General features: G+C 44.1%; 1 protein-coding gene across 8 annotated transcripts in view; it reads right to left on the bottom strand.

Moving 5' to 3' along the window:
• The window catches only part of LOC102456381 (V-type proton ATPase subunit S1), a 105,499-nt gene that overhangs the window by 33,801 nt on the left and 44,461 nt on the right, over positions 1 to 27,237 (bottom strand). For all 8 annotated transcript variants that reach the window (XM_014573383.4, XM_006122587.5, XM_006122586.5 and 5 more), the window contains 2 exons: positions 25,705 to 25,745; positions 17,529 to 17,614 (listed from right to left, as the gene is read on the bottom strand). In XM_014573383.4, coding sequence (XP_014428869.2) covers positions 17,529 to 17,614; positions 25,705 to 25,745 — 127 coding nt within the window. The remainder of the gene's footprint in view (positions 1 to 17,528; positions 17,615 to 25,704; positions 25,746 to 27,237) is intronic.

Below are 27,237 nucleotides of genomic sequence, written 5' to 3'. Positions count from 1 at the left end.
ATTGCTTTGAGGAATTGAATGATACTAAAGATTCATTTTGTGAGAGGGTTGTTTTTTCCTACATTTCTCAACGCTGGGACAGAGAAAATAAATGTTAACTGTTCTACTCAGAACAGACAGTGTTTTGGTTTTCTATCACATTTTTAAAACTCAGGTTTGTCCTGTTATTCAAACCAGAATTTTTAAAACTAATATTAACGGGTTTAATTGTTTTTAAGATATTGCACTGGAAAACCAAAGTGCTATTGGAAGGAGTATTTAAACAACATATATTGGTCAATATGTAGGTGCTCGCTGTTGCTACCTTTTAAATAATGAGAATAATTATGCTCATAATAATTAACCACTGGAACCATTTATCAGGAATCAGGATGGATTCTCCATCACTGGCCATTTTAAAATGAAGACTGAAGGTTTTATCTTCTAAGAGTTGTTTTGGGGAAGTTCTATGGCCTGTGTTATGCAGGAGGTCAGACTAGATCACAATAGCTTTGGACTTTGTGAATCCTGCCTCAATGTTATTGCAAGTAATGGAAACTCGACCTGCTATAGGTAATCTTCCCAAAACAATTAGGGAAATTGAACCTTCATACCGTTTTCAGAACTCTCAGGGAAAACATGCTCTGACTGGCTCCCTGCTTCCTCACCTCATAATGAAGAGCTGCCAATCAGAGCCGTGGGAGGAAATAGACAGGGAGTAAAATCCTTCCCCTTAGGAACTGAGAAAAGTGTTGTTGTTTTTTAAATAGGGCAGAAGCTGAGGGAAGAGGGGGCAGTAAAAGCACTGCAGGTCAGGGGAGCCCCACTCTCACTTCTCCAACGCAATACAGTGTACAATTTTCTGCTCTTCCCACCTTCTCTTCCCCTCTTTGAAGGTTTATCTTCACTACAGATGCAGGCTCTAGCCCAGGTACTGCCCCTGTCCCCTCTTCCTCCACACAAAATTCCTTTTCAGTAGTTTGATGGTGCTTCCAAACCCAGGTAGTGGACATAGATGAGTTTATGTGTTAGAGCCAGAATGAAAGAAGAGCTCCCTGGGCCAATAACCTACACACTTTACAGGGAAAATGCAAGTTAAATAATCTCCTTCCTCCACACCAGTGTCTTCCCTCTATGCCCAGGAGAGAGATTCTTCCACAATTCACTAGGAAAGCATGCACACACTGCAATTTAGAGAACCAGGGAACATGTCCCCAGAAATCCTACTGAAACACATGGGGGGAAGTGCAGCACCAGTTGGCACACAGTCATTGGGCATGGCTTTGCAGCATGAATGTTCATGTCCTGGCTAGGCTAAACCAGGTGCCAACCCTCCAGGCTAATTCTGCAATGAAGACATGCTCTAGTGCCATGCCATCAGGCCTAGTAGGGTATTGACAGCCACTCCTATTGGAACTGCTCACTTATCCCTCACCTGGAAAAGTGGGTACAGCATACCTAGAGGTCCCCCTTCCCAGTTCTGGTAGAGAGGGAAGAGCCTCTGCAGCTACTGGAGAAATGTACCAGAGAAAGGAGTAGATTTTCAGCTAGAAGGATGGAGTATTGATTGCAGCACATCACTAGCAGACACATAATTAACTGATGTAGAAACAATAAGGAGTCCGGTGGCACTTTAAAGACTAATGAATTTATTAGGATATTAAGGCATAAGCTTTCATCAGCTACAACTCACTTTATCAGACATGGAAGAAAAAAAGAGAATACAGAGATGGCAGTGTGACATCAGTGCTAATTAAATCAGAACTGATGTGACATCTCCAACAGTGATGATAGTGCCTGATAGGAAAATTAGCTATTGTAATGTGAGAACCACTCAACATGTCTTCATGATACAATATATTTGTTAGTCTCTAAGGGTATTTCTACACTGCCACCCTAGTTTGAACTAGGGTGCCTAATGTAGTCATTCAAACTTGCAAATGAAGCCCGGGATTTAAATATCCCGGGCTTCATTTGCATGTTCCCGGGCGCCGACATTTTTAAATGCCTGGTAGTTCGAACTACCTGCCCGCGGCTACATGCGAGACGGGTAGGTGGTTCGAATTAAAGCTCCTAATTCGAACTACCATTACTCCTCCTTCAATGAGGAGTAACAGCAGTTCAAATTAGGAGCTTTAATTCGAGCCACTTAGCCCGTGTCGCGTGTAGCCGTGGGCAGGTAGTTCTAACTACCGGGCATTTAAAAATGGCAGCGCCCAGGAACATGCAAATGAAGCCCGGGATATTTAAATCCCGGGCTTCATTTGCAAGTTCGAATGACTACACTAGCCACCCTAGTTTGAACTAGGGTGGCTAGTATAGACATACCCTAAGGTGCCACAGGACTGTTCATTGTATTTAAATCTTGGTTTAGGGTATTACATTTGCATATGAATTCCAGCTCAGTAGTTTTACTGTTGTTGTCTGGGGTTGGGGGGGAGGGAGGTTGTTTTTGGTTTTTTTGGCCTGGTAATGGTAAATGTTTGAAACTGTGTGACCGGGGTGGGGTTCTGACTTGCGTGCTGCCACTTTCTAGCAAAACAAAAACAAAACAAAACAAAAACAAAAAACAAAAAAACCCTCCCAAAATTAGAATATGTAATTTCCCAATGAAGCACTTTCACCTTCCCATCACTGTTGAAGGTGAGCCACTCTGATTTAATTAGAACTGATGTCACACTGACTTTTCTGTATCCTCGTTTTTTTCTTCTTCAGCATCTGATGAAGCGACTCATAGCTAGTGGAATTTTATGCCTTATTACCCTAATAAATTCAATAGTCAAGTGCCACCTGACTCCTTTTTGGTTTTGCTGAAACAGACTAACTCTGATAACTGATGTAGGTGTGCATGGACCAAATTGAAATACTCATTATAAACCAGTGAGAGTTGCCACCACTAATTATCAAAGATACATTTATTAGGAATGGAGAAGTTCAAAAATCACTCTTTAATCTTTTTAGAACATGATATTTTTTAGGCCAGTTTCATGTTTGTTTGTTTTTCAGATTTGGAGGTTCGCAATACCATCTATTTCAATTTTTATTTTAAAAATTATCCTTTTTATGGAATGTTATTTGAAACCTCTGTATATAATACATCACCATCTTCCATTCTTGGGACCATTCATAATTATACATGGTAGACTGACTAGATGTAATTAGGCTAATGGCATTCCCTGGGTCATATACCCATATGGCTGTAAGGAGAATCTGGGCTTCTGTCCTTCACAATACTGGTGAATCATAGGACAAAGGACAATATTGTTAATAAACAGGACCTCTGTGACTAGGTCTTTCAAGGGAACTTAAATAAAGCATGTCTTTTGCCACAGAAGAATGTAAATAGAAAGATGCTTGCCTTCTGTTCTGTTTTCATCTATTCAGTAGCACAGCTGAGTTTACTGACAATATAGTGGAATTATGTAAGTTAAAGTGTAAGCATAAAACCCAACCCAACACACAAGAGAGAGCATGTTTTGCAAAGATAATCGTATAACTAACAGATGTGCTCTTTGGAAGGAGACTATTCAGAATTTCTTTCTACTTGACAAACTTGCACCACCCAACATTTATCACATGATGACCAAAAGTGCACTGAAGTTCAATTAACCCTTCTAGCAACACAGGTCCAAATGTATAAACTCATCTCCTGTCTCATCAGAGAGTTAATCCACTTCCTTGACAGCTCCTGAGCCATGATCTCAATCAAATGAGTCTCCCTGCACTTCTGAGGTCTCTGTTCCCTGTTCCCCACTATTTAGCGCGAAAGCATGTACCCCTTACTAACAAGCTGACCATAACTGTAGGCTGCTGGAGTTTATGGCTTCAAACAGCAGCATTAAACTTTGAAAACCTAATTGATGCCAGGTGACTGAGGCCAGAAAATAACGACAAATTTCTTGCCAGCACACCCTTGTGTTACATCTTCACTACACCAAAAAATGCTGTGTCCACTGTTATTTTTCACTCCTGTACCCAGTCCAGCCCTCCCACTCTGGACAGCACTAAGCCTGGCCCCTGGTGTGGACATCCCAATATGTTGATTCTCAGCCTGGCAGAAAGATCAGGAACAGTAGCAGAGAAAACATCATCTTAAGAAAATAATAGATTGGGAGAAAAGAGTCATTGCCAGCAATAAGGAGGTAAAGGCTGGTCTGAACACAACTTCCAATAGTCCAGCCCAACTCTGAGACAAGGAATCCTCTCCCATTCTATGGCCTTCTCAGTGGCTTGGCTGAAAGTCTATGAAGCAGTCCAGTTCTTCTTCGCTTTGCATGCAGATATGTATTCCACTGAGGTGTGTGCATGCCCAGTGCTCCAGAGCCTTTTGGTTAGCAGTACCTGTAGAGCGGCAGCACATGCACCCTGTGGCTGTGCTCCCACCCACCACCAAGTTATATGAAAAGGAACCACTCTGAACCCCTTCAATTTCTTCTCATCACCAGTGGCAAGAGTCAGAGCTCTGTGTGGTTGTAGTCTCACAACCTCACATTTAGTCTTAGTCTAGTTTATTTTAGAACCAGTAGATAGTGTTAGCTGATAGTATTTCCAAGTGATATTTTTCTTGAATAAGTAGTTTTTCCATCAGAAAATGCCTGTTTGTCAAACTTGGAACAGCCTGTGGAACTATGTTGATTGTGATGAAATTTTGTTTTAAAGATTGAAATGAAGCACTTTACTTTTATATTGTAATTCTTTTCTAGGATAAAGTAAAACATAAAAATATAATTATTAAACCTCACTGTAAAGTAAAAATAAGGCCTTATCTAATGAGCCCAATGTGTTTCAGAATGAGCATGCCAAATACGTGTGTTTGGCTAACCTGTTTCTAACCACCAGATCACACACACCCGCCAAAAGCCAGGCAGGGCAGCCCTCAGGGAGATGCAGAGCCTGGGACAACTCCCCACTTCCCCCCACCGAGTGTGCCAGGTGCAGGGCAACCCCTCACCACAGGCTAGGCCCTAAAAGTGGCTGCTTAGGCAAGGTTACAGCACTGTTCTGTCCACACATGTGATTTGCTTTAGCCTATCAATTAGAGTAGCTATCACCCTTCCTAGGCAGCAGTATCTGGGTACTTGCACCTAACCATTCACTTTGCCAAAAGTACACTGCAAATCCCCAAAGTCTTGAAATAGATCCCTTCAGTCATGACATTATTTGGGAATACTGTCTGTTTTTGTAATTTTTTAAAATACCTCTGTGTGTCAAGGGTGGTCTAGTGCTTTGTGGAGCTGGATGCATTACAGCAGGTTTCTGTATTTTATAAAACTCTTATGTTGCCTATGGGCTCATTAAATGAGTGAATGTGATATAAATGGAGTATGAAATATAGTTTTATCTTGTTCCCTGCCCACGCCCCTCACCAGTATTAGGTTTATTTGTGCTGAAGCATTTTTCTGTTCCCACTCATTTCCTACTTTATTTTCTTTCTAATGAGCATCCGAGAACATTGCCACTTGGGAATCTGTTGGGTTGTCTTAACAACAACTAGGAAGAAAAGGCCAGAGATAATGCCTTGATCAAATCATGAAATGCCAGGTAAGACTTGAGGAGTCCGATCATGGGCAGTTAAAACAGTGCAGGCTTCTGAACCTAGAAACTCAAGGTGGAGGAGAAGGAATAGCTAAGATTCATGTGGAGGGGAGAACTCTTTGAGGACAGCAGGCTGAACACCCCTGCTGGGAAACTCAAATTTTGACTTAGGGGTTCTACGGTTGGAACATCTGTGCATATTTTATTCCAACATGGGGAAGTACAGAGAGAAGCACATACAAAAGCCAGACCCACCGCTTGAGACCTCCTTGCAAGACCTTGATGCTTGCAATGTGTATGTGACAATTACAGCATTCCCAACTCTTGTCAATATATTCAAGTGATGTGATTATGGCCCCTGCTATTAGAGCTAATGGTGAAGGGACTATAACTGGGTCTGCCACCTCTCATGGCTAGGGGTACTTCTGTACCCTGACTGTTCTGAACAAGGACTAGCCAACCCTGATTAAGACATTAGGTTGGATAGGGGTACTTCTGTTGTGCCTTGTTAACAATTACCCCCTTCTTCAAGGCTCTCCTGTTCCATTCAGCTAAACATAGTCTCACAAGACCTTCTAGCTAGCTGCTTACCCTTTTTCATTTCCCCAGTACAATAAACCACAACTGAAAACAACAACGTAACATCTACTCTGCTAGTCTTGAGATCTGTCCTCCGGAGTTTCTCTTCTACAGCTTACCACATAGCTCCTCTATCTCAGTTTCCTGCTGCTTCTTATAGTAGAAATACCTGACCCAACCTAACGTCTTAATCGGGGTTGGCTAGTCCTTGCCTTCCAGCCCTTAAGGCCAAGCCACTCTGTTACAAGGCCCAACCAAGATCAGGATCCTATTATACTAGATGCTGCATGTAGTACAGAGACAATCCCTGCCCTCAAGAGCTCAAAATTCAATGCAAAGAACAGTGATGAGTTTGTGACACAGGAGCTGAAACCCACTACACTCATTTCATGTGAGGCCCACTAACTTCCATTAAGATGGAAACAATTTTTAATCTTTGCTGAACGGGGTTGGGATTCAAACACACTCTTCAATAGAATACCTCAGCCAGCTCTCAACTCTCATTATGTAGATTATAAACACAAAAAATATAATCAAAAAAATATTAACTCAAGAGACTAATTCGCTTCTAAATACATTTTTTGCAATGGGCAGCCTTTCCAGTAATTACTTCAGTGTCTTTACATTTATTTCCATACCTATATATTTCTTCTTTCACACATATAATGGCTATCAGCAGAACTGAGCCCACAATCTTCAGTTCCACAGCAAAGCCCTTCTTTCACTTTAGCCATAGGATAGTGAACAGTCCTGTGGCACCTTTGAGAATAACAAATATATTATATCATGAGATTTCATGGGAAAACCTCACTTTATCAGGTGAGCTGAAGTGGAAATTACAGAATCCAGAGTATATATAACAGCAAAGGTGGTTATTTGTTAATTGTAGGACTAATATTAATGAATGACGATAATTGAATCAGGCTGCATGTGTCCCATTCATAGCTTTTGTTGTGTAAATACAAATATCAAAGGCATGGGAAAGTGCCTTTGTAGTGCATTACCCAGTTAATATATTTATTCAAGCCCAAGATGATGGTGTCAAACTTGTAAATGAATTCCAGTTCAGCAGTCTCCCTGTGTAACTAGGTAATAAAATTCCTTTGTTGAAGAATGGCTACTTATAAATCCATTATTGAATATCCAAGGAGGTTAAAATGTTGCCCTATAGGTTTATGGGCATTACCATTACTGATGTCTGATTTGTGTCCTTCTAGCCTTTGTTGCAGAGACTGTCTCCATTTTGGCTAATATACATGGCAGAGGGGCATTGCTGGTACTTGATATAGCTCATGATATAATATAGTTTCTAATGTGCCACAGGACTACTCTTTGTTTTTGAAGTTACAGACTAATATGACTATCCCTCTGAGACTTTCAGCCATAGGAGCAACTCAGAGAAGTGAAGCATGCTATTATCCTCTAAGTGAGCCAGAGGGTCATTTCCTGTGCTTCTATCTCCCATTCCCTTCTCCCACTTTTTAAAAGGCACAATCCTATAAGTATTGGTGGCCCTGAGTCAGGAGGGAGATTCAAAGCTGATGCAGAGGTTCCATGTTGATTTCCTTGGGGTTCAGTGTTGCTAAAGAATCCATAAGTTTGCTACAGGAAGTATCTTACCCTGTGGAGAGAAGGGAAAATTCCCACCCAACCCAAATGGAAAAACGTGGCGGGAATTCTATGAACTTTCCTTTGTGTAGTGTTCTCCTTTTGGCCCTTTGTCAGTATTGTGACCCTTTCAAGTTCTTGGCTCAGAGAGATATTCTATACATATGCAAACATCCTGGGCCTCAGACACTGAAGATGTGAATAATTAAAGGTGAGTTACTGACTCATCTGATAAGAAGAGGTTCATTTCTTCATTTCCAAACAAAAGATGAACTTCAGAGAGGGTAGAAAGCACATGAACTCATAAAGCACTAGAGACATAAATGTCTTTGCTGAGAAAAGCAGCACTTCAACATCTAGTGTTAAAGGTTAAAATATTGGCTTGAATTTATTTACCTGGATCGCACATTAGAACACGAAACAAGTTATGGGATATTGCTAAGCATATTTCATGCTCCTTTTTCCATTCAGTTTCCAAAATAACCAGGCTGATTTCCCCTCTCCCCCTAGGGCAGTTCTTTGGTGATTATTTTAAATAACATTGAATAGAATGTGGAGAAATCTGGCTGAGTTAACTGGGAAATAATTAAGTATACTTTTTACAGCTACAAGTTAAGGTTTATTTTTTACATGTAAAGGAGTGTTCAAAGCTTGGGGGGAAGGGTTGAGAAAACACAACTATTTCTTCCTCCTTGTATCTAACAGCTGTCTGTCTCAGTATGGCCTGTGTATCCTTCTTCCAGGTTTGAAGACTATAAGGGTATGTCTACACTGCAGCGCTAATTCAAACTAATTTAATTTGAATTAGTTAATTCGAACTAAGCTAATTCGAACTAGCGCAGGTAGACTTAAAAACTAGTTCGAATTAGCGTTTTGCTAATTCGAACTAGCATGTCCACACAGAGTGGACCCTGAACAGAGGTTAAGGATGGCCGGAAGCAGTGCCGGCAGGACATCAGATGAGGACTTAGAGCGTGGAGCTGCTGTCTCAGGCTAACTGCGGGCTGAGCTTAAAGGGACCCAACCCCCACCCCGGACAGACAGTTCTCAGGGGTGCCCCACTTGCAAAGCAGTCCTGGCTTGGATTGCCCGGAGTACCCACACTGGGCACATCACAGCACTCGGCCATCAGATCGGCTGCACTTGCCGCAGGCTGCCATCTGGAGAGAGGGGGCAATTAAGTTCGAACTAGTGTAGCGCTAGTGTAGCGCCTATCAAAGTTAATTCGAACTAACATCCGTTAGTTCGAATTAAATTTGTAGTGTAGATATACCCTAAGAGAGTAAATGAGTGAGTGAATCCCCTAGTACTATGTGTGCATGTGAGTGCGCATACACCACCCCCCCCCTCAGCCCAGGAAAAGGCCACACACACACCACTCAGCCCAGGAAAAGGCCACACACACACACACACACACACACACACACACACACACACACACACACTGTGATGTCAGAGATTATTAAGTGTGGGTATGTCTACACTACAAAGTTAGGGTGTGTCTAGACTACCTAGTTTTGTCGACAAAAGTGGACTTTTGTCGACAAAACTATACCAGCGTCTACACTACCGCTGAGTTCTGTCGACATAACGTCGACAGAACTCAGCAATTTTGTCGACGCTGGTATACCTCATTTTACGAGGCATAACACCTTCTGTCGACAGAACTCTGTCGACAGAAGGTGTTATTACCTGTAACATTGCGTCCAGACTACAGAATTCTGTCGACAAAGCAGCTTGCTTTGTCAACAGAACTCAATGTGTCTGGACGCTCTTTGTCGACGGAAGTTTTGTCGACAGTATCTGTCGACAAAACTTCCGTCGACAAAACGCGGTAGTCTAGACGTACCCTAAGTTCGAACTAACGGACGTTAGTTTGAACTAACTTTCATAGGCGCTACACTAGCGCGCCGTTAGTTTGAATTAAATTTGAACTAACGGAGCGCTTAGTTTGAACTAGGTAATCCTCATTCCACGAGGATTAAGCCTAGTTCGAACTTACTAGTTCGAATTAAGGGCTGTGTAGGCCCTTAATTCGAACTAGTGGGAGGCTAGCCCTCCCCAGGTTTCCCTGGTGGCCACTCTGGCCAACACCAGGGAAACTCTATGCCCCCCTCCTGGCCCCAGACCGCTTAAAGGGGCATGGGCTGGCTACGGTACCCGTGCCAGGTGCAAGCCTGCCAACACCCAGCCAGCCGACCCTGCACCTGGCTCGGATCGAGCCACCCACCCAATGCCCTCCAGCCCTCCCCCTCTTCCCGGGACCAGGCTGGCGGCTCCCGGGAGCTTTCCTGGGACCGCAAGAGGCGGTCACCCGCCTGGGCTAGTGCAGACATCATGGACCTCGTCCACGATCTCCGCACTAGGCACAGGAAAGTGGCCGGCTAGGGCAGGAGAGCTGCCAGCCTATCCACCCAGGAGCAGGTGTGCATGAAAATCAAGGGGGTCCAGTGAGACCCCCGACCCTGAGCCCTGAGCTTACAATGGCCGTCCTGGGTCAGACCAAAGGTCCATCTAGCCCAGTAGCCTGTCTGCCGACAGTGGCCAACCCTAGGGATCCTGGAGGGGATGGACCGAAGACAGTGACCAAACCATTTGTCTCGTGCCATCCCTCTCCAGCCTTCCACAAACCTTGGGCAGGGACACCACTCCTATCCCCTGTCTAATACCACTCCATGGACCAACCTCCATGACTTGATCTCACTTCCCTTTAAACTCTGTTCTAGTTCTAGCCTTTACAGCCTCATGCAGCAAGGAGTTCCAAGGTTGACTCTTTGCTTTGTGAAGAACAACTTTCTGTTACTAGTTTGAAGCCTGCTACCCATTCCTTTCCTTTGGTGTCCTCTAGTCCTTCTTTATGGGAAATAATGAAGAACTTTTCTGTATGCACCCTCTCCACCCAACTCCTGCTTTTAGAGACCTCTATCCTGTCCCCCCTCCGTCTCCTCTTTTCTAAGCTGAAAAGTCCCAGTCTCTTTAGCCTCTCTTCATATGGGACCTGTTCCCAACCCCTCATCGTTTTAGTTGCCCTCCCCTCTCCCAGCCTCTCTTCCCCTCTCCCACCTCCTTTTCCCAGTCTCCCCAGTTTTGTTCAATAAAGAGAGATTCCATTTTTGAACACAATTGTCCTTTTTTTGTAAATCAAGAAAAGGGGCTAGGGAAGGGTAAGTGGAAGGAGGTGAGGGAGGAATGGGGCACGAGCCCCCGATGGGGAGGACTGGGGTGGAACCTCTCCTGCAGCCCCCCAATTGCCCCATCTCCCCAGATGGCAGCCTGCGGCAAGTGCAGCCGGGCTGATGGCCGAGTGCTGTGATGTGCCCAGTGTGGGTAGTCCGGGCACTCCAAGCCAGGACTGCTTTGCAAGCGGGGCACCCCTGAGAACTGTCTGTCCGGGGTGGGGGTTGGGACCCTTTAAGCTCAGCCCTCGGCTAGCCTGAGACAGCATCAACACGTTCTAAGTCCTCCTCTGATGCCCTGCCGGCACTGCTTCCGGCCATCCTTATGCCCGGTTCAGGGTCCATTTAATGTGGACATGCTAGTTCGAATTAGCAAAACGCTAATTCGAACTAGTTTTTAGTTCTAGATGCGTTAGTTCGAATTAGCTTAATTCGAATTAACTAATTCAAACTAAGTTAGTTCGAATTAGCGTTGTAGTGTAGACATACCCAGGGATAGTAGATAGTATCAGTTTAACCAGAGAGAGACAAGGTGAGGGTGCCAACTGCAAGTGCAGGAGGCAGCAGTTGTAATGCATTTACAATCAATTAAAAAAAGTTTCCATATAAATGGAATTTTTCAATCCTGTCACTGGCAACAGATGTTACAATTATTTTATAGACAAATAAGCAGCTGTTACTATTCTGAATTCAAAGTCATATTCTCCAGGCCCACTGACAGAGAGCAGGGTGGGCCAAGGGGCCAGTTGCTTCAGGGCCCAGTGATTAAAAGGGGCCTGGGCATCCCAGCTGTCACTGCTGCTATTGCAGCAGCAGAGGCAGCCAGAGCCCTGGGTCCTTTAAATCGCTGCTAGTGTGCCAGCTGGGAGTGCCACACCAGGCACTCTGGGCAACTCTCAGGGCTGGGGAGCTGGTGTGGTGCATTCTGGGTGGTGCTGAGGGCTAGCTGCCCCTGGACCCACCCCTTCAATCTGAGGCTCTGGCCCTTCCAGTAATGTTGAGCCAAGCCCCCACCCACCTTGCCCAGGGGCCCGCAGAGGATGTCGGCACCCCGGCATTTCCTGTATGTTTTCTTAGCCAAGAGTATCACATTCACCATATGGAAGTTTTTTAAATGCCTTATGTCATATAGGTCAATGAGGAATTGCATTTTGAATCTACAGTCCTGTCACATACAAAATGCCTATTGACACCAGTAGAAACAACTAACTAGGATCAGGCTGACATTCAAAACCACAAAGTCTGAACAAGCTTCTTGGAATTTTTCTCATTACAATTCATAGGAATTGTAGTGTGGCTCTGATTTTCATGTGGGTCACAAAGGTGAGGAAGTGTAGCTCTATCAGAAGTTTACATGTTCTATAGAAAATGAATTGTATAACTTGGGTTGAGACTCTCAAATTACTACAAATACAACTGTGAAGAAGCTGCTCTTCTTGACTTTTTTAGGTAGCTCCATCCTTTAGCTGTTGCTAGGCAATATGTGTCAATTGCAGTCCCTTCTCTCTATTCTCTAGCTATCTTGTACCTTGTGAAAGAGCTTCTGGCCAAAGCAGACAACTGAAATGGCGAGAGCCATGCCTTCAAGAGATGAACTAAGTATTGAGCACCCATAGACTGGGCCTGGTACCACGGACCTCCCTAGCTTTTTGGGACCTTCATGCTCCCCTGAGAGGATAGGGAGACTCCAAAAAGACACAGCTGCTCTATTCTAGTTAAGCACATACTGGCCTCCAATATGGAAGATATCAGGACCTAGGTAGGAACACTAAGAATTGTTCAGTCACACAGGAAAGACTGTGATTCCATTTCCTGATGCAAAAATAAACCACCAAATTTGCTGCTGAGGACTGACTCCCCTGAAGAAGCAGTGACTGAAGGATAACTCTGTGATACTGCACCTCATATTCTTCACAGTAAAATTACTGTGATATGAGCATGGAATAATTATGATGCATTTTGCATTTTGTAATTGCATTTTGCAATTATGGTGCATTTTGCATGTTGTATAACATGGGTCATGTGAGATATCTTTGGAAAAATTTTGCTGAATACAATTATCCTATTTATATGCACGTATCGTTTTTGTATCTGAAGATATTAATATTGACTGAGGGTCTGTATTTCTAATGTACTTACTCTGGAAAACACCTATTTGCTATGTCTAGACTGCAGACTTCTTTTGGAAGAATCTTTTCTCAGAAGAGATCTTCCAAAAAAACTTCTTCTGAAAGAGTGTCCCCACACAAAAGTGCATCAAAAAAGCAATCTGCTTTTTTGAAAGATAGCATACATTCAGTGTGGTTGCTATCTCGCATTTAAGCTGTGATTATTATGGACGGAGTGGCCACCAGGGCACCTGTGCTTTTTCCTCTTTCTTCTTCTTTCGAAAGAACTCCCTCTTCCCCATCCACAAACGTGTTTTTCTGAAAGAGCTCTTTTGGAAAAAGGCTTCTTCCTCATAGAAAAAGGATTATCAATGATGATGAAGCTAGATAGCTCTAATGGCTCATCAACAAGAAAAATGGGTTATAGAAAAGCTAAGGTATTCCTGTAAACATTTCAGCCAGCCTATATGTAATGGCTGCTATGATTCACCAAGGGTTAAAGAGAAGCTAGATAATTTCATAGAGGTTAGGTCCATAAAAGGCTATTAGCCAGGGGATAAAATGGTGTCCTTGGCCTCTGTTTGTCAGATGCTGGAGAGAGATGGCAGGAGACAAATCGCTTGATCATTGTCTTCGGTCCACCCTCTCTGGGGCACTGGTGCTGGCCACTGTCTGTAGACAGGATACTGGGCTAGAATGACCTTTGGTCTGACCCAGTACGGCCGTTCTTATGGCATGTAACCAGACTGAATGATAAAGAGCTCCATTTTTAGTACCTGTACTTTTCCACAAAACTAGGCTGGGAACTGTTTGAGACAAAGGGTTCCCACCACCTGCTAAAGCTATAAAGGTGGGGTGTGATATTATCTTGGGACCTCACTCCTCACACATGGACGCTCCTGGAAACACTTCAGGAACAAAGACTGAACTGGAGGCAGTGCTGGTCCCAAGCTAAAAGGATTTCTAACCTGTGTGTAGAAATTTGGGGGGTTCCTAGTATTATCAGACAGGTTGAGAAATTGCTAATTCATATCCAATCTTTTTAGCACGTAGGTTTGCTTATTTACTAGGTAACCTGCTTTGATCTGTTTGGTGTCACTTATGATCACTTAAAATCCATTTTTTAAAATTAATAAACTTGTTTTTTGTTTTATCTAAACCGGCGTGCCTTTGCGTGAAGTGTCTGATGAAAAATCTCGGCTTGGTTAACACAGGCTCGTCTTTTCCACATCAAAGGGAGAACAAACAATTTATGAGGTTATGTTGTATAGATCCCTTTGCAGTGCAAGACAATATAATTTTGGGCTTACATTTGAATGGGAATTGTGTGCCTGGGGCACTGGGAAAATTGGATTATGTCTGCTGTTTGCACTCAGGTAACTCAGTTTGGGTGAATGGTGTCACCTGCTGTTGTGTTGGGTGGTAACAGGATGAGGTGAGGCTGGCTATGTCTCCAAGCAAGCAATGTGAAAACAGGGCCAACCCAGATGTATTTCTTAAGAGGAGTGCAGTGGTTCTCACAGATTCCAAACTTCCCTGGGGGTGACAATCTATCATATTACATGTGACAGAATCTAATATCCAGAGGAATCTTGAACTGGTTATCAAAACCAGTTCAATTAGTTCAGCATAGACCTGCTGCTCTATGCTATTAGCCATCTAACTCCAAGCTTGTAGCCCAGAAGCTATGGCAGAAACAAACAGAGAGAAAAACTGGATAAAGCTCTATCTCCTGATAGATTTTCTTTATGTTGCTTCCTTGGCTGTGGTCATCCAGGCCTGCTCACTAACTGCCTCTCAGCCACAAGAGAGCTCTCTGGACTCTCTGACTAAAACTGGTCTTCTCCATCAATAGAGAAAAAGGACTTTAATTATAAGAGGATTTTGATTTCTACCATATTAATTCATTTTCTCTGAGAAAGAGAGTCTGGAATCCTGCCCAGGTTCTGTCGTTGATAAGCATTTCTTATAATTGTTTTAGTAGTGCTTGAGGCTATGGAAGCTTCCACTAGAGAGAGAAGGCTGGTGCAAGGAAGCATTACCACTAGTCATAAATTGCTTAGCAACTGCTATGAAGCAGAATCACCTGCAAGGGAGCTAAGAGGAACAACTGCTAGCTCTGGAGTAAGGATCCCCTTGGTAGAAAGTGCATTTACAAATACAATACCAACCTTTTTTATAAGAAAAGCATCATGATTAAAGTCACTTTCCTTTATCAATGGAGAACGCCAACTTGGTAACAGCAAATCTCTCATACCAAATCTCTTAAAACTGAATAGTAATTAGAAACAGAAGCATTTTCCCATTCCTTTGCAACTAAACTATTTCAAATGAGCTGTCTGAAGGATAAATGCTATATATGATTAGACCATCCAAGGAAAAGTACACTGAGATATTAGCTTATAAATAGAAGTGAATGCCAAAAACATTGTGCTGGATATAGTATAAAGAGTTTAATTTAAATATAGAGGCTGGTGGCATTCTTCAGAAGTAAAAAATAATGTCAAATTCCCTTTCACACAATAAATATTTGTGCTATATATCATGATCAGCTTCTTGATTGCCACTGGGTATTGAACCAATTGCATTAATGTAGGACCTAAACTTCTACAGCATGAGGTGAAGGAATAAATTTGGCTTTGGATGATAGTTGGGTACATTCATATCTTCACTGGACCAAGTATAGATGGAGAAGCATAACACATATTTACACATAGAAATACGGATAGGTGAATGTCCAACAGGTGCTTCACAGGTGCTTCACTAGCTGACTCCTATAGCCCTGTATGGCAGCTGACAAACCTTGAAACTGCTGCAGTAATTTAAGATCACTTGTACTTTGCAAATAATTAGAAGTGGATTCAGTCTGTGGAATATTGAAGAATTAAAAATGACTGCATTACTTAATTATTTAATAAAGTTGCCTAAATTGAGTCACTAAAATCGTTACAGATTTCAATAGTCCTTTTAAATTACTCTCAACATTCCTTGCATTCCTGTGACCAATCCCAATTTTGTTTTCAAAATCTAACAAATGGATCTCTACAATTTGAGAATGACTGTCTTCCTTCTATTTCATACAGAAAAGAACTGTGATAACTCACGGTATGTCTACACTACCACCCTAGTTCGAACTAGGGTGGTTAATGTAGGCAACCGGAGTTTATAATGAAGCCCAGGATTTAAATATCCCAGGCTTCATTTGCATCTTACCGGGCGCTGCCATTTTTAAAGCCCCGGTAGTTCGGACTCCGTGCCCGCGGCTACATGCAGCACGGAGTAGGTAGTTCGGATTAGGCTCTCTAATCCGAACTACCGTTACTTGAGGTGTACCGGTAGTTCGGATTAGAGAGCCTAATACGAACTACCTACTCCGTGCCGCATGTAGCCGCGGGCATGGAGTCCAAACTACCGGGGCTTTAAAAATGGTGGCGCCTGGTAAGATGCAAATGAAGCCCGGGATATTTAAATCCCGGGCTTCATTTGCAACTTCGGTTGCCTACATTAACCACCCTAGTTCGAACTAGGGTGGTAGTGTAGACATACCCTCAGTGTCATTATTACTGTGGACCTTCTGTAAAACACAGACTTTATTACTGATGAAAAGAGACTGACGGAAAGTTCTGGAGACTTAAGTTCACTCTATTCACAGAACATGGACAGCAGCAGAGGCAACAGCAATGAAAGCTTCCTCATACTGGTTTATCACTATATTTTAAACTGAGACCTGAGCTCTGCAAGCCCAAGTCAGCTGACCTAGGACAGCCATGAGATCCTTATATAGATGTACCCTAAGAAGCTGAGGTCCTTTTCAAAGTCCTGCTTTTCAGAATACAGTGCACAATCTTTTCAGTGTGTCCTCTGTTCTTTGTTGCTATAGTTGTATGACCTTGCATTAAAGTTTATGTTGTTTGTTTTCAACCAGCTAGCCAAGAAAAACAGGTCACACTGAGGAAAGTAACCTGTCCTCGTCATTATACTGTATACCTCTCTACTAAGCTGTGTGTTATTTGCAAACATGACTAGATGGTAGTCCAGTGTCTGTATCTATTTGATTACTGTTCCTTCTCCTCAGACTACCACCAAAAAGAGCAAATCAGTTCTGCTGAACTTCATCTATTTGAACTAGATTTAGGCCATCAACTCAGTTCTCTGGACAATTTACAACTACCAACGTGTGGCTAATTTACAACTACCAACAACCTGACCTAGAGCTGAACCATCTAGAGATGAATAACTTGATAATCCTGAGCCAACCAGTGTTTCATTAAGATTCTTCTTATGCAAAGACAAGAATTAAATGGAGAGGGGAATCTAAACATGTTTTTAAAAATTACAAGTTATGACCACTAAAATAACAAATTCTTAACTATCTATTAAAAGTACAGGGCAATCACTGAAAATCCAAACAATTTTTCTGTACAAAGTCTTGTACAGGCCTAACTGCTTACTTGTGCAATCCTAAAAGTCTCATAAAACATTCATTAGCAAGTATTGTTATATGCCATAAAATTGACAGCTCTAGACACGGAAGACTACTCACGCTTGAAGGTCTCATTGCAGTATAAATTGCTGAAAACTGAATTCCTTGTTCTTGCAGAATCGTAGTCAGTCTTCCAATTATTTTGTCTGTAAATACACATTTATATAGCTTACCAAACTCTAAGTTGAGACTCTAAGCTATGATCATAATACAAGTAACAACAGAGATGAGTATTTAAACTTATAAGTACTCTTATTTAAAAACAGCTATGTGACCCCCAAGTTTCATGACAATTTAGAAGAACAGAAATATAAAGTGAGAACGAACGTCAAAATGTCATGAAGTCCAGGCTCCTTGGGACTCAGTAACCCAGACCATCCCTGACAGATGTTTTATGAACCTGTTCTTAAAAACCTCCAGTAATGGAAATTCCACAACCTCCCTTGGAAGCTTATTCCAGAGCTTAAATGTCTTTATAGTTAACAAGTTTTTCCTAACGTCTAACCTGAGTCTTCCTGGCTACAATTGATCCTTGTCCTCTATATCTATCAGATTTTCCACCCCTTCAGTCTTCTCAATTCTAAAGAGGTTTAGTTTTTTCAACCTTTCCTCACGTGTCAGGCTTTTGAAAGCTTTTACTATTTTCTTGCTCTTCCTTGGATTCTCTCCCACTTGTTTACATCTTTCTAAAAGTTGTGCGGTGCCCTGAATTGGACACCCTACTCCAGCTGAGTCTGGATTTACAAAAAGAGAGTAAGACAAATTTACTGCCCCAAGGAAGCTACAGTCCATACAAGACAAGATAACAAATCAGATAAGAGAGGGATTTTGAAATTGAGAAGGAAGTACAATAGAAAGTGTACTTATTTGTAAATATCTGAGAGAGGGCGTTTTAGGAAAGTAAAGGAAGAGAAGATCACCAGCAAATGAGGAAAAGATCTCTAAAGCTGCTAGTTAAATTACAAGCTAATTGAAAATAAAGCTGAAGAATTAGTAAACCATGTTTATAAGGAGAAATTATATAATGTACTCCAGAACATTCAGAGCATATGATTATTGGAAACTTATTAAAGGATTATTATACCTAAAATACATGCACAATATGCACTATACTGAGAGTAAAAATTCTACTTGCCTTTGTGAATGTTGGGCCTGATCCTATTAAGTATGAAGTCAATGGAAGGTATTTATTGACGTCAATAGGAGCAAAAGCAGGCCATTAATTAGCACTGCTGCTAATATTTTTGGGTATGTCTACACTACAGTGCTATTTTGAATTAACTTAATTCAAATTAGTTAATTCGAATTAAACTAATTTGAAATAATGCATCTACACACAAAAACTAATTAGAAATAGAGTTTTTCTAATTCAAAATAGCACGTCCACATTGAGTGGACCCTGAATCGAAGGTAAGGCTGGCCGGAACCAGTGCCAAAAGGGCATCAGGGTTGGACTTAGTGTGTTGGGCTGCTGCTGCCTCAGGCTAGCCGAGGTCTGTGCTTAAAGGGACCCCACTCCCCATCCCGGACAGACTGTTCTCAGGTTTCTCTGCTTGCTGGTCTACCTCGCTGAGGGACAGCAAAGCATTTGTGTCTCGGAGTGCTCTGCTTGCCCTCACTCGGGACACCACGGCACTCTGCAACATGGAACCAGACCTGCCCCCGGGGACTCTGCTGCATCTCGTGGACATGTTGCCGGCAGCCTGGCTGCACTGTCTGAAGGCTGCCATCTGGGAGGACCATCAAGGGGATGTTAGGATCCAGGGGGCCCTGCGGGAGAGCTTCCACCCTGAGAAGCACTAACAGTCTCTCCGGTCTGTGGGGGCTTGTGCCCCATTCCTCCCTCTTGTCCTTCCACTTACCCTTCCCTAGCCCCTACTTCCTGATGTCAAATAAAAGACATGTATTTTCAAAAATAGAAACTGTCTTTATTTAACACAACTGGGGAGGGGGAATGAAACTCTGGGGAGACGGGGGAAAGAAGGCAGGAAAGGGCAGGAGAGAGGGTGCAAGAGGGGAGGGAGAAAACTGGGAGGAGGGAGCTAGAAGGGGAAAGCAAGGGGAAGAAGGGAGAGGAGAAGCTCAGGGATTGGGGTGGGGGTCTCGCCGGGCCAACCGCCTCCCAGCACGGTGAGGGAGGACGCCTCGGCATCCATGGGAGGATGGGGAGGAGGGTCCAGAGGTTGAGGTGGGGGGGGTGTGGAGATTGAGGAGGAAGAGGTGGGAGGGGGCAGGAGAGGGAGGAGGGACAGTCATTGGGGGGGGGGGGGGCAGCAGGCACTGGACCGGCACAGGGCACCATGCTCTGCATCAGGGCCTACAGATGACAGTTCCTTGCTCGGTCCTCCACAAGCTGCTCCCGGCGGAGCTGCAGGTCTTCCCGCATCCAGGCCTCAATGGTGCAGTGCAGGGCTCGCAGGGCCCCCAGGTACTGGTCCCAGTACTCCTGCTGTGTGGTGGTGGTCCAGAGCAGGCTGCTGGTGTGGGAGCATGTCCCGGGTGGGGTGATGTGACCTGCACAAGCAGCTGGTGCAGCTGTAGAGAAAGAAGAGGAGTGGTCAGTTCTCCCTGGGGACACAGTGAATATTGCCCAGCCCCGCCCTGCGACGTGATGGCGACTGTGACCTGCACCGTAAGAGCCGCTGTGATTGCACAGAGGCCATGGTCAGGATGGCTGGCTCTCCCAGGGACTGGGAGCTGCCCCAAGACCACACCCATGCCCCTGTGCTGTGTATTGTGTGGCCGGGGTTGGGGGGAGATATCCCCTGCCTCTGTGTAGAGGGGGCGTCTTGCTGGGTCCCACCCCGGGTCGGGAGCGTGTCAGGTCTCTTCACACATGCATGCGCCTATTGAGCCACGGCACCTGGGTGTCACGCAGCTGGAGCCACCTGCCCAAGGGTGGCATGGTACATGCTCGCAAGTGCACAGGTGGCTGCGTGATCCATGGGAGGCACAGCCCACGCGCTCAGTCCCTGGTCTCCCTCCCCGGGCAGGGGACAGTGCTGGCACTTACCCGGTATGGCCTCCCTGGCCAACCCTGCTGACTTTGGTGCCGGAACAGCTGGCGGTGGCCCCTCTGGTGCACCCAGGTCAGGGCCTTCCGGTCCTGGCACGCTGCCTCCCAGGCTGGTGCAGACTGCCCTGCCCCACACGAGTTGGTCAAGGGCTGGGAAGTAGGGGCAGGTGGCAGCCCCTGCCGTGGCGCACCCCTGGTGGCCCTGGCATACGCCTGCTGCAGCTGTTTAACTTTCAGGCGCACCTGCTCCTGGGTGCGCCTGTGGCCCTTTCAGGCCATGCTGGCCGCTATGCGGCAGTAGACAGCCACGTTCCTCCTCCTAGTGTGGAGATCATGGATGCTGGGGGCCTGCCCCCAAACCTCAATGAGGTCCATGACCTCTGCACTAGTCCAGGAGGGCGTGCGACATCACCTGGCTGGTCCCTGGGTCCTGGGGGACGGCTGCCTGTCACTGGCTATCTGGCTCATCCTGGGCCACTGGGTCAGGGGCAGCAACTGCTGGCAGGGCTGGCTCTGGCAAGTGCCGTCTGGCCAGAGTCTACCCCTTTAAGGGCCCTGGGGCTCGGGGAGAGGAGAGGAGAGGAGAGGAGTTTCCCTGGTTTGGCCCAGAGTGGCCACCAGGGGGAACCTGGGAAGGGCTAGCCTCCAGCTAGTTCGAATTAAATGGCTACACAGCCCTTAATTCGAACTACTTAATTCGAACTAGGCGTTACTCCTTGTAGAATGAGGTTTACTTAGTTCGAATTAAGCGCTCTGCTAGTTCGAAATAAATTCGAAATAGCGGTTTGCATGTATAGTCGCTATTAAAGTTAATTCGAACTAACGGCTGTTAGTTCGAATTTACTTTGTAGTGTAGACATACCCTTTGAGAAAAGATGATAAGCCAAGTCATATAACCATATGGTTATACATGGAGGAATCATTACAAAGTACAGGTTGGACCTCTCTGGTCCAGCACCCTCAAGACCCGACCAATCCCTAATGAGGGAATTTGCCAAACCACAGAAGGTTCCCTGCTACCAGCTCCCTAGACTAGATTCCCTCCTTGCTGCCAGCTCCAATTACCCCCCCCCTTTTCAGGCTGTCACGCTGCTGCAGCCTTGGCAACCTGAACTGTCCTGGCCCCAGCCCTGCTATCAGAGCTGCTGTGTCTCTGGCCCCCTGAACCCTCTATCAGGGCTGCCGAGGCTGCTGTGTCTAGCTCTGGTCCCGCTACTATAGCTGCTGTTAATGCCACATCCCCAATGCCACATCCCCAGCCCTGTTATTGGGGCTGCCATGGCCCTTGCTGCACTACTGAGGCTCTGGCGCTGGTCCCAGCCCTGCCAGACTCAAAGCAGTCAGCCTTCTTGCCACTAGAGCTCCCAGCCTGGACTCCCTGGTCCAGGAACACCAATGGCCCTGCTGGAACATGAATGTTGCCAGATGACAGAGTCCTGGTTTTGGGAAGTCCAACCTTTACCTAGTTTTCCAAAGTCAGTGTCTTGTCATAGTTTTGCAGACATTTTCAGTAAGGAAATCCAAAGAATCCATCATTCATACAATTATACATAATTATGATAATTTACAGCTTATCTAAGATTTACCAACATGTAGCTGAAAATGCTAAGAAAAAACTACATAAGACAAAGGACACTAGTGGTGGATCTCAGTAAAAAATTAGCTTTTTTGGTGTGATTGACAGAGAAGTCAGTCAGTGGGCTAAAATTTCCTGTCTCAGTACCTTTGCTACTTCATATCTACTAAGCAAACCTTTCTGATAAATGAATATTTCACAACGCAGACAAGCAGGCTTCTCATATGGATTCAAAGTGGAGAAGCTACAGTAACTGAATTTAATTTTCATTTATCAGCATTTGCTCCCATTTTATTACCTTTTTAATGTCTTCTATTTAGTGAAATTGTGCCTTCACACTTAGCAGCTTTGGTGAAAATGGAAATAACTGTTTTTCAGCTAGATTTTGTCAAGTTTGTACAGCTAAGACAATAATGATTTCAGTCAAGAATGGTGGCTTTTAAAAGGTGTTATTTTTAAAATGATGACCAAACTTTATCTCCTATAAACACACACATACACACACACACACACACACACACACTTTTACCAGCAACATTAATGACTATTTACATACCATATATTTGTCTAGGAGATCTGAAAAATTACATCCTGATGATTTGTATGCGGTAGGCACAGGCAGCAGTTTCACTTTAAAAAACCCCAACAGTTTTAGTTCCCATTTCAGCAGGTATAATACTAGATAAATGCATGTGTATTTGTCTCATTTAAGATAATCAAAGAACTTCTGAGATAATAACCTATTATTTAGTATTTCACTGAACAAGGAGACAAGCGTAGCTATAGCTACCAAGAATATCAATGACTTTTGCCTTTCAGAAAAGTCTAGAGGCATTCTGTTTATTCAGAGATGTTGTCACGTGAACACACTCAGGCTAGAATGTTTGATAAAGACTACAATTCACCTTATACAAAAAAGAAAAAAAACGACACACAATATCCATTTCTTCTAAACAATCTTTATGAAAGTTTCTTAGATGATAAACTCTTCAAGGAGTGCCATGGAAGGCTTGGTGGGTAGAGGGGCCTGACACACTCCAGGCAGTACCGAGGACTGGCCCCTTTACCCACCACACCTTCCATGGCACTCGGCAGCAATTTAAAGGGCCCGTGGCTTCAGCTGCTGCCACAGTTGCTGCCCCAGTTGTGATAGCAATAGCTGAGAGCACCAGGCCCTTTTGAATCACTGGCCCTAGGGCAATTGTCCCTTTTGCCCCTCCCCTTGTCAGCAGATCTTTCTGTGTACGCCTCTGGGAGGAAAGTAAAGAATTTACTGTGACATGTATACAAGGCTTTTAGATAGAGTTGCTAAACACTGCTACAGGACTGCAGCGTTTTTTCTCATTTTACTGTTGGCGTTGTCAGAAACAATACACAATATTAATTGGGTTACAACATTCTTGTCATGTTACAAAGATGAGACAAATGGTATTTTTTGTTATTGGTCCAAACACCAAATAGTAGCTATCAATTGTCAGTAAATAATATATACAAATAATTAATGACCTTGCAAGGAACTGTGACCTCAAGAGGTCTCCGGACAGCAGGAATAGCTGGCAAATGGGTAGCGTTGTGCAGCCAATACTAAACAGATTTGCTGGATCATGGAATGCATTATTTAGAAAGCTGTAATGGGGGTGCTTCATCTAAAGCAGTTGATGGAACAGCAAAGCAAGATTCCTATATGATTTTGGCCCATCAATTCTACAGACCTTCAGTGGGATTTCTCCCCCCCCCCCTTTTTTTTAAATCAGCAGTTCAGTAACTTTTCATTTTTCAAGTTTAAATTCACTGTTACTGACATTTTCAGGACTTATTCAGCAGCACTTTGGCATCACCCTGGCTGACAAAATAACCAAAAGAGCTGAAGTGGTGTCAAGAATTGAGGAGCCAGCATCTATTTCTACTTTTATATAGCTGATGGCACAACTGAAATGCAGGCCAAGGCCTAGCTTCTGCTGGTCATCTATGTAAAGCGAGCAGGAACTAGCCATTCCTTCCCTGGACCAGTGAATCCCTAATACACATCGACTGGGCATAGCCAACTCCTACATCACCTCTTCAGTTCCAGAATAGGAATGATTGCAAGGGGTGTAACCAGTGAGTGCTACACTCCGAGGCTGTGTCTACACTGGCATGAATTTCCGGAACTGCTTAAAACGGAATACTATTCCGTTTTCAGTTTTTCCGGAAAAGGAGCGTCTACATTGGCAGGCTGCTTTTCTGGAAAAGCCCTTTTTCCGGAAAAGTGTCTGTGGCCAATGTAGACGCGCTTTTCCGGAAAAAAGCCCCGATCGTCATTTTCGCAATCTGGGCTTTTTTCCGGAAAAGACTACTGTGCTGTCTACACTGGCCCTTTTCTGGAACAGTTTTCCAGAAAAAGGACTTTTGCCTGAGCGGGAGCAGCATAGTTTTTCCGGGAAAGCAGCTGATTTCTTACAGTAAATCGTCACTGCTTTTCCGGAAATTCAAGAGGCCAGTGTAGACAGTTCACAGCTTATTCCGGAAAAGCAGCCACTTTTTCGGAATAAGTGGCCCAGTGTAGACACAGCCTGACAGTCCCCACTTGGCAGATTGTCAAGCTCCTAGCTGTCTCATGTTTTGTGCTTTTTTCAGCTGGTGATGTTACCATAGCCTCTCAGAGAATTCAGAGACAGAGAGCCAGTTAATTTCTATTTAAAAACCAAATTCACTTTGTTCTATGAAAAAACAAAGCAACATTAACTCCAGAACTAAGGTGTTCTGGTTTTCAAATAGCTGCCCCTGATTGTAGTGCTGCAGTTCCTGGGTCACATATAATTGCAAGCACATTGTATAGCCACTTAGCCATCAACAGTAATGACTTGTTTGTGTGTGCAATTACTGGTGACCATGAGGTTGCCCAACAATTATTTATAAGTCTCATAATACAAATAATTTGGAGCCCAAGTTAAAATCCCGAGAAAAAGAAGACTGTCTATTTGCATGTAGTAATTTTTTACATCTAGCTTACATACCGTAGAAAAAAAAAGGTTTTAATACAAAAATGTGTGCACTGATGCACCCCTTAACATTCACTCTGTGTGTTGTCTAGAGAACCAATAAAAATTAAACTTAAAATCAAGCACTCTTTGAGCTGCCCCGTTATCGTTTTGCAGAGGCTAGAGAAGTATATTTCAATCTTTTCAATCACGTGTTTCATTTTACCTCACTCTTACCATGTTACTTCTCTCCCTCTTACTCTTACTTGAGCCAGACCCCACCTATTTATATGTGTGCACTGTAATGTACAAACATATGGATCGGGAGGGGGGGGCTAAAATTTATAGAAGTAAATGGGAGGCATTGTGAGCAGAGGATTATCACTAAAGGACAGATGGAATTCACAATATCGATCACAAAAAGACCAGTCATTGTTAGGTCTTGATTCAGTGAAGTCGATTGGCAGACTTCCATTGATTCAGGTAGACATTAGATCAGATTGTCAGTGCCTAAATGCTAGGATTGGCTACAGACATGTAATATAGGTGCACACAGATTGATAGAATCCTAAAGAACTAGTAATAGTATCATATCAACTGTTGGGAGTCACTACAAGATATAGCATGCACTCAGGAAAACAGGGCAAAATCATGAAACACTGGATATAGTGATAGCTTGCTTACCATTTTCAGTGAAAGCCTTTGCAGTAGAAATTCCATTTAATCTATACAAAAAAAGAAAAGATAATTAAGATATTGCATAGACCAGAATAATTGTCAATAAATGTAATGAGTTAAAGATCATTTTGGAGAGCCCTTCCTTTGCTGCTCTGAAAAGCCACTACTCCTTCCTTATTCAATCCATCATTAAAATCCATTTTTTTCCTTCTGCAAAGCCCACAAGAAGCTAGTCAACTGAAAAACCCAAACTTCTTTGCTCCATCAAGCTTCTAAATTCCCCACACCAACAAGCCACACTATTGGAATTAACCTGATCCTACTCTCCTCTTGTCAGTAAATTAAATTTTATCCCTCTCATTATGTCATGTTTGACATAAGCTCCTTAGGACCTAAAACAAACTCCATAAGGAGTCTTTGTTATTTTGAAATATTACTTCAGTGGCAGCTGGAATCTTTTGGTCAGCCTAGGTGGCAGGCCAAGAGCTGAAATCACGGAGAAACTGACAAAGAGCTGAAATCACTAGGTTTGGCCCAGAACTAGACCTATCGTGGAAGCAGGAGCAGGTGGCCAGCAGGGTGGTTAGTGGAAGCGGCCAGCGGCCGGCCAGTAGGAACAGCGGCAGGCAGTCAGCAGGGCGGCTGGTGGGAGCGGATGGAGGAGGCTGGTAAAAGCAGCAAGAGGTCATCAGCGAGGCGGCTTGCAGGAGTAGGCAGCCAGCAAGGTGGCCAGCAGGATGGCTGGCGGGAGCAGCTGGCAGGAGCAATGGTGAGTGGCCAACAGAATGGGTGAGATGCTGCCTATCCCCACCCGCCCAAGGGTGGGAGATGAGCTCTGAAAATCATCCCTGAGCTCTTATCTGCCCTGACCAAGGGCAGCAACTGTGAGTGGGGTACAGAGAAAGTTTGGGCATGTGAATGAGACACTTACATTGCTGGACTTGTGGGCCTGAGAGGCAAAGGACACTGATCAATCCATTTGAGCTGGGATGTTTAATCGTAGTTTTGGTTATGAACTTTTTTTGTGGTGGTTTCCCAAATTAATGCCACGTTACTTCCCTCCCCTTTTGTTAAAGGTTTCTTTTCTATATTCAGACTCTGTGCTTATGAGTGGGGAATCATTGCCTCCCAGAGACACCCAGGGATGTTGTGTGAATTTCCCAGAGCTACTGGGTGGAGGCTTGACCCAGGTCTGTGTGAGATGGATGAAAAGGAACCCCTAGATATTGAACTCAGCCATGGCTGCTGCCGACGCTACCTGGCAGAAGGGTTACATATAGAATGCTGATAAGGTGGTTCCTGAGCTTCTTTACAAGAGTGTGGCATAATCTCTGGCTGTAGTCTTTGGGATAGTGCTTGATGGTTTATGTTGCAAGCAGGACAGGTATCTTCACTGTGCCTAAACATGCTTCTTCTAGGGTCCCTAATGCTGCTGGCAGTGTTCCTCAGTGTAGCAAACTGAATTATAGCTGCTTCCTTTGCAGGTCCACTAAGGTGAGAAGGGACTACCCAGCATCTGCTTCCCCCCTTTGCACAGGG

Source organism: Pelodiscus sinensis, chromosome 1, assembly GCF_052426305.1.
Source record: "Pelodiscus sinensis isolate ZL-2025 chromosome 1, ASM5242630v1, whole genome shotgun sequence".
Classification (NCBI taxonomy): Eukaryota; Metazoa; Chordata; order Testudines; family Trionychidae; genus Pelodiscus; species Pelodiscus sinensis.
This window is presented reverse-complemented; position numbering and strand designations above follow the sequence as displayed.